The sequence below is a fragment of the Dinoponera quadriceps genome, unplaced genomic scaffold (assembly GCF_001313825.1).
Source record: "Dinoponera quadriceps isolate SergipeBrazil2010 unplaced genomic scaffold, ASM131382v1 scaffold3676, whole genome shotgun sequence".
In the NCBI taxonomy this organism is placed as follows: domain Eukaryota; kingdom Metazoa; phylum Arthropoda; class Insecta; order Hymenoptera; family Formicidae; genus Dinoponera; species Dinoponera quadriceps.
Window position 1 is genome coordinate 198,251 of NW_014559267.1, and position 8,335 is coordinate 206,585.

At 45.0% G+C, this 8,335-nt stretch overlaps 1 protein-coding gene across 1 annotated transcript; it reads left to right on the plus strand.

Moving 5' to 3' along the window:
• The first annotated feature begins 560 nt into the window (after positions 1-560).
• Positions 561-5,855, plus strand: LOC106750257. The gene is made up of 4 exons (XM_014630461.1): positions 561-588; positions 1,525-1,808; positions 4,250-4,510; positions 5,336-5,855. The coding sequence occupies exons 1-4, from the start codon at positions 561-563 to the stop codon at positions 5,780-5,782; spliced, it is 1,020 nt and encodes a 339-aa protein (XP_014485947.1). The 3' UTR covers positions 5,783-5,855.
• The last annotated feature ends 2,480 nt before the right edge of the window (positions 5,856-8,335 follow it).

Consider the following 8,335-nt stretch of genomic DNA (forward strand, 5'->3'; position numbering starts at 1 on the left):
TTCTCCGATTTGCAACCCATTTCCTACTGCGGGGGCGACGATCGGTCGCTGTTAAATTGGCGCGTAGGTGCGCGATGGTAGGTACCTACGTATCCGTGTAGGTACGCCGAGTGTGAAAGTCGGAAGAACCTCGACTCTCCCTTTCCCTCTTCGCGCGCGCGCGCGCGCTTACTCTTCTTATACTCCACCTCTCTCCTCGCGCAAAATGACTCGCGACCTTTCCTCAGTCGTGATCCGTTGACTTTATCGGCCCTCCTCCGGCAGCGAATTATCTACACGATCGATCGATCGATCGGCCGAGAATATAAATATCATCTTATATCGCGGATTATGCACACGTTGTTACGTTCAGCGCGCCATCTCATCTGACATCTCAATCTGGTGTTGCGGGGCGTATCGGCCGATTCGGTGGATAAGAAGTCAAGTTGCAAATGCCACCTTCCGCGAGCCGAACGCGCTCTCTAAAACGGCAGATTATCACTGAGGAACAGCGGTGATAAATGTAGTTGTAAATATGAAATCTTACTTTCACCGGCCGAAATCAACGAGGTGCAAGCACTATGGGAGCCCGGGTGGGAATGAAGCCTCGTGGGTGTTTCGCCACGAGGTAGTAAATTCGTGTCTAACGTCATTACCAGCCAGTAATGTAACGTTCACTCGTTTTAGTGTCCGGATAATGGCTATATAAATAAATTAACCGACGGATAAACAAAATAAATTACAGTTTGTACGAAATGAACAATCAGACCAGGCAATAATGCAACGCCTACCATTCTTCTACCTTTTAAGATCTTTAGAACATATCCTCGATTTTGATTTATCACCTCGTGATTTTAAGCGCTGGCGACGGATACACAGCAGCTAGATTATGTATCATGGAATAGACAGCCTATCTTATCATAATTGACATGTAATGACGAGACAACGGTTAGATCGTAAAAACGATTCGACATTTTAATGAATAATCAGCCGATAATAAACTAATAACATAATAATAATAATAATATAATGTGAACGATCTGACATCTGGATGCAATAAATATTATATAATACAGAAGTAACGCAAACGCTACGCTTGTTATATAACGTGTTACATTAAAGTTACACCGCTGTCGTTCTGTCATAACTCGCGAACAACGAAGTAACACGACAGTTTGAAAACACAGTCACATTGCGCATAGAAACTCGATAATGTTATCTCAGCATAAATAAGATGTAACAACCGTTACATTACGTGTCACTTCTACGTTATTAGTAGCAGTTATGTTTCTCATTTGCTGGATACTAGCTTTTGTCTCAGGCCGATCAGATACATTTCTACACGGGAGCTAAGCGATAGTGTTTTACATCGGAAATCAGTGAGTGCTCATCGATATCGATGAAATACGTATTATCGGTTCACTCGGCAATATTATCAGGCTGATTCGCTTTGAAAGGACTTTATATTTAATCTGAACGTTTAATCTCCCACCGTTCGATCCGTACGATTTCTATAGCGTCGCCTTTTCCGTTCCGTGATTGCAGCTTCGGTGGCACAAACGGTCACTCTCACGAGTTTCGCCTTCTTCCTGAGCTCGGAGCTGAATCCGGCTTCGGGAGCGCCGGCATCCAGTCTCCGACTAGCGGCCAATTCCTACAGCATGGAGCCCTGGTTGCAACCCTGCGGCACCCCGGTGGCGGCCACGCTCAAGAAGATGCCGCAGCGGCACAGCGTCCACAGGACGCTGAAAAGGGTGAAGACGCAGCTGCGTGTCGCGCAGAACCACTTCAGGAAGGATCTCAAGGACATGCATGTGGTTTATTCGAAGGTGAGACGAAACCCGAGCGAGACGAGTTGGAAAAGAGACCCGCGTAGAAAATCTCTCAGAGTTCTCCGAATAATTGTTTCACTTCGGAAATCTGCGCAACTTTCGGTTAGATGCGTGAAGGTGCTGTTACACGGTGAGCGTGTCGAACGTTTGCGCGCGCGGAAAATGATTGCGCGAGATTCTTTGATTGTATGAGATAGATTTGAAATTTCTCACTGAGAAAAATTTCCATCGGATGAAACGATCGGATGATATGTCCGATTGTTACTTTTATCGTCCGATCGAGCAATAGGATATCCGATGAAGTGTCCCGTGAAGTTAACGATGCAATTACTGATAAAATCTAATCGGAAAAATTAGTACATCCGTCGGGAATGCAACGCGTAATGTATAACGTAGACATTGCAAATAATACACACATATTAGTTGCGCCCGTTCATACGAAATTGCAATTGTAATTTTTATCGGATAAAGCATAACTCGCCCTGTGTTCCGACATTTACTGCTAGTACTGAAAAATTATAGTATACCTAACACGAACGACAGATTTTCAGTACCGGCAGTGTCGGAACATATCGGAACACAGCCTTGATCGGATGAAATGACGAAATGATCGGACATTGCACTTGGTCGGATATATCCGTCTGTTACGTTTCAATTGGATTATACGAGATTAGATATGATCTAATACTTTCTCAGAATCGTGACTAATAAATGATGAATAATGCGAATCGAGATAAAAATGGTTACGATATACGTGATTCCGATATACACTATTAGTACTGAAAATTTCTATTTCTTCTATTAACATAATAGATATTTTTATTATTATTAAATAAAATATATTCATTCAAAGACGTCACCATCGGCAGTGTATATTAGAACCAAGCAACCAAGCATCGAGAGATTCATTTTCACAAATTTCTTCGCCCGTCCCGTCATAAAACAGACGTCGCGCACCTCTGTTACCTCAATCGACGTATAAATCAAGCACAAATAAGAAAAAGAAGAGACAAATAATATCTCCGTGTGTGTAATACCGTTATACATATTTATCTTAATTTCCCTTCGATTTCGCTAAATTCACATTTATCACGTAGACAACTAAACAAAGTTACAAGAGAGTCCCTTTCTTTGATCAATAATGAACTCACAAGAGAGGCCTCTCTTAACATCGCCGGCGAGATCGTCCGGTGTTCCGCGGGCGAATAACCTCACCGTGAATTCCCAAATCGATGTCGCAGCGGGGATTAACCATTTCGGGGAGTAATTCAGGCCGTTCCGAGCGGAATCCATGCTGCGTATAGGGAGAGGAGATTTCAGCGCGGGTACGACGTAGATGTGAGATCGGCGCGACCGCGATTCCGCAATGAATCGCCGCGTCGCGGGGTAGAGCCGCCGCGTGGGCGGCCGCGCTCGAGGGGGACCCGCACGTGCGCGCGATGCAACAACACCGCTGGCAACACAGTCCTACTTTCCGCTGGCGATTTGCATCGGTTACAATGTGCCACGCACATCCAGCGCGCGATTACTTTTTCCACTCGAAGGGTACCGCTTCGGGAGGCCACCTCGCGGATTCGACGACGGATCGCTTCCCGCTCCGCTCGCTGCGCTGAAAACTCCTCGTCGTCGTCGTCGTGATGTTATTAAATAATACGCCCTCCCTCGCGCGGGAGAGGCGTACATAAGCGTTTACACGAGAGGCTTTACCTGTTTATAACGCCGGTGTAATGAGATGACAGATGTTATTGTTTGGTCTACTAAAGAGGACGAGAATGAGGGCGAGAGGGGGAGAGAGAGAGAGAGAGAAGGTGAGATCGAGTTCGCGCCGGCAGATCGCTCGGGCCGCTCGGATGGAGCGATATATTTTGTTTATCGGCTTTTATCACTTTGAAGCTTATCCCGGGCGTACGTACGGGCGCATTCCGCGGCAGATTTGTGATACTGTACGCTCGCCGATAACGCAACACAACGCGATAACAACGTGGCGACGTCGACCGGGCCGGGGGGAGGAGGGCTCCGGTATCCGCTCGCAGTGGGATTATTGCCGGCGGAATCGGGGGGATCGTACGCTCGGCGGCGCGCAAATGTCACGCGGCGCGGATAATCTACTAAATAATTCATAATATACCGGCCGTGTGTGTGTCGCGTGCGGTCTATCGAATTTATATGCGGACATTACGGCATCGTGAGATCGGCGAGTCGCGCGCGAATCGACGCGAGGAGAGCGCGATGGTAGGAGAGCCGCGACAGGCCGCATTCGCTGCTTCGCTCGTGCGGCGCGCATCCTTGAGCATTCGCGATGCAGCATAATTCCACGTAGGATCCGGCGAATTCGCAGAAATTGATTATACCGAGCGCGGCACTCTCGCGGCGCGACGTGTAATCACGGGTCCGCGCGCGCGAGAGACTAAACATTATCTCATCTTTCCGCCGCACAGGTGTACAAAGTGCTGAAGGAGCAGTACAAAATGAATTGGCTGCCGGAGAAGCAGCTCGAGTGGTATCACAAGGAGCTTTGGTGTCTGGAAAAGGGGAAGAAGGCTGAGCGCGCGCTGCCGCGCCTGCACGACGCCCTCCAGAGGTTCGCCATCACGTTCCACCATCTGCGGGACTATCATCTCAAGTCGAACATCAACGTCGATCTCACCATGGACAGACGGAACAAGATCGTCGAGGGCATGTACAACGAGATCCTGCGGGTGAGTCGGCGCGACAAATTATCGCAGGGAGCTTTCCGGATTGAGCACAACGTTGGCACCGCAAACGCTTTCCTACGACGCGACAAACGTCCACCGCAAGTCGGCGCAATTGTGCAGCAGAACACTCGTGTCAATATCGTAGCTGCTAATTTTTTAGTAACTTCTATTATTTATTCAATTTCTATATTTGTAGTGTCGAAAATATACGAAGAGTTGTTTTTTCTCTTTGTGATACTTCGCTACGATCCCCGACATTTTGAGTCTTTCTATACACACGATATTTATTAAAATCAAATACAAGCTCAGAAGGCGTATTAACGTTGTAATTAATAGTATCTGATATTCTTGCATGATTCATTTCATTTGGCAGACAGCAAATCTTTTCGGATGGCACCGATGAATAAAAATGATAATTGGCGATAAAATTATCAGTCCCTTCGTTTAAAGTAGTTTCGAATCGCCCTAGGAATAATCTCCAAGATTGAAGATATTCCGTGTTCAATCGCGTGACAAAATGCCTATCCGTGTTCCCCTCGCCGGAAAGCAGCCGAGCAGCCGAGCGACGTCGGCCGGGTTATTAATTGAAATTTGCATTTTCGCGTTCGCGGGATCGCTATCGTAAATCACCATTAACCGTTCGGCAAACACGACGCGTTAGATTTACGAACGCTTTATTATCCCGATCTCACACGGTCATCGATCAAGCGGTCGTAAAGCTCGCGAGCGGGCCCGTCGCTCGACCGAGCGGACCTACGCGAGGCCGCGGGCGAAAGTGCGCACGAATCGCCGAGAGTGACACCTCGTCTTTTCTACACACGATTGCAGATGCTGTGCGAGGTCGAGACCGCCATTCTAAATCTGGGCCTGCAGCTTCCCACCACCCACGCCGCGCACATCGTGACGGAGAGCTTGAATTGGGCCAAGGAGGGCGATCTGACGCTGATGCTGATTCAGGACTGGGGCGTGCTGAGACTCTACCAGAACTTCCTCAAGGATTGGACGGCGGCGTTCCGCAACGCCACCGCGACCGGGCCCGGCACCTGCGATCCCAACACGGTCAAGCCGCTCAACTTCAAGAAGAACGCGAAGAAGAGAGCCGGCGAGAAGAGCGGCAAGCGAACGACGAAGCAGAAGAAACAGAGACCGACGAGGAAGCACCCACTCGCGCCTGGCCGAAACAGTTCCTTGCCGCAGCGGCCGAGGAAGGGCCCCCCGCGAGACAGACTGACGAGGAACAAGCAGAAGAAGCCCGCGTTAATGTACTCGAACTGAGGAGAGAACCCGCGTTCTTCATCGACACCGAGAGATCTGCCAATTCGTATCTCTGTACAGCGTCGACTCGTACTTTCTAACTCGTAAAAACCCTCGTATTTATTCCATTATCGCGATACGCCCCCTCCCCCCCTATATCATTCGTGTCTGGATACACTTGATCGTTCAGTAGACTCGCAGGCTCGCGCCAAGACAATCGCGCCTGATGCTGTGTTGTTGTTGTTAAGATTAAAGAGAAACGGCGGGAGTACTTCCGATGCTGGCCGCGGCGAATAATTACTTGGCCCGACCGAGGGTCTTCCCACGACAGTCGGGTCGGCCCGACTGCGGCACAATAGAAATACGGACAATAAACTAGAGAACAGTATTAAGAGATCTACTTCTGAACAGTATTATATCGAGTAACATACATAGTGTGCTGAGCACTGCGGTCAACACGTTGACCGATGCGTCACGAGGGTGTCCGGCGCGATCGACTCGGTCGAAGTGGAGTCCCTCAAGTAAGAGTCTGATATCCCCCGATTTTCTTCTTGTTGAAAATGGCTCTCCGATCAAATTTTTGATAAGAAATTTGATCGATAATCTTTGAAGGATAACCCTTTGGATTTTAGCCGGGTCTGTCGATACACGGATAAAAAAGTTTGTGTTACGACCGGTTCGGCCAAATTTTTGTGTTATTTTAACAAGGTGTTATTTTAAAATTGCTCAATATTAAAATTGAAAGTACATTAAATATATGTGTTTGTTATGAATATATTTTTGATAAAAAATTTGGTAAAGAAATTTCTGAAAAAAATCTTTCGGGTCTTTATTGGGTTTGTCATTGGAAAACAATTTTGTGTTACAATTAAATTTAAATTGAAAAATATGGAAATATTAAAAAAATATCTTGAATATATATATATTTATTATAAATATATTTTTGATAAAAAAATTTGATTAAAAATCTTTGAAAAAAATGTTTCGGGTGTTTATCAGTTTATCACTATACAGAACAAAAATTGTTACATTACGAACGGTCCAGCTGAATTTTTATGTTTTTTTTAATAAGGTGAATATGTTAAAAATGCTAAAATATAATATTAAATATATTAAAAAATAATATGTTAGAAAGTTGAAATTAAACTAAAAAATATTAAAATAAAAATATATTAAATATATACATTTATTAAAAATATATATTTAATATACAACCCACGTTAAAGTAACACAAACATTTACGTGGGTAACAAAATTTTTTACTGTAAAGAATATCACTATTTATATGAAGGGTATCTGCAATATATCGAGTTCAGGTACATCTTTCTAAGAATATATTTATGTGTGATTTATCCTATTAGATATAATGTTTATATAAAGTAGATTTTTGATATTTATATAAAGTAGATTTTTTACATTTATATAAATAGGTTTCTTTAACTTCTTAACAATCATTTTCCCATTATTTTATCCTGTCTTGGAATAATATTTAGTCATAAATAAAGTCCCTTTATTTGGCAGTTCCGCCATTGTTTATCAAATGATGAACTAGACCAACCAATAAGAAGCCGAAGATGCTCAAACTCTTACTTGAGAGACTCCAGATCGGAGTGTCACCCTGATGAAACACCGATCGGACTCGAATCGCAGCCGTCGGTCGTATCGTGCGCGCGTGCGCTAAGGAAACGTTAAAAAGTTCGTTTTTATTCTCAGACGCGATATTTAACACGACACGCGCCTATCGGAGGATGACGGAGGGTGGGAAAGAGGAACGTCGAAACAAAGGGAGGAAAAGAAAGAGAAGGACAGAAATAATAAGAGAGACGCACGGAGAAAAATAATTCAAGGAGACGGCAAATTTTTTATGCTGTCGTAGCGAATAAACAAACACACGGAATGTTTCTCAGGTACCTTTCAATACTTCAAGAGTTGATTTTTCAGGTCATTTTTATGAGAAAAAGTTCACATACACATTGTTCATTTCTTCATAAAACGACCTCGAAAATCAACTTCCAAAGTATTAGACGGCACTCAAGAAACACCCCACGTATTTATTTAAAATTCTAAATTTTATAGTGTCATTGAACCTGAGAATTTCTTTGAATTGCGTACGTATTTGATACAATAAAATTTGAATTATTTTTTTCCATATAGCGGAAAAGGGCAAGAGACATTGAGATAGAGAGAAAGAGAGAGAGAGAACCAAACTTGCAGACGCATTCTCGCGCGTCTGATCGGCCCGTCTTGCGCACGATACTTCATTACTTAATATGCCAACGTAGATTACGCTCACGATCGAACGAAAATAGCGGCTTGTTGCACGGACGCGAGGACTCGATCGAATCGCAGGCACGTCGACGGCACGCGCGGCCACAGGCCTGACAGGATCAGCGAGACGAGATCACGACGAGTTTCGGGCGGTTCGTGAAAACTTATTTATTCTAGCTTTAAACCCTCTTCTCTCTGAGAGCGGGCGGCGAGAGAGCTTAAGTGTTGTTTAGCTGTGATATCCCGAGCGTACGCGGACGTACAGAGTTCCTACGTTTATAGATAGGCGCATACGCACATGCACGG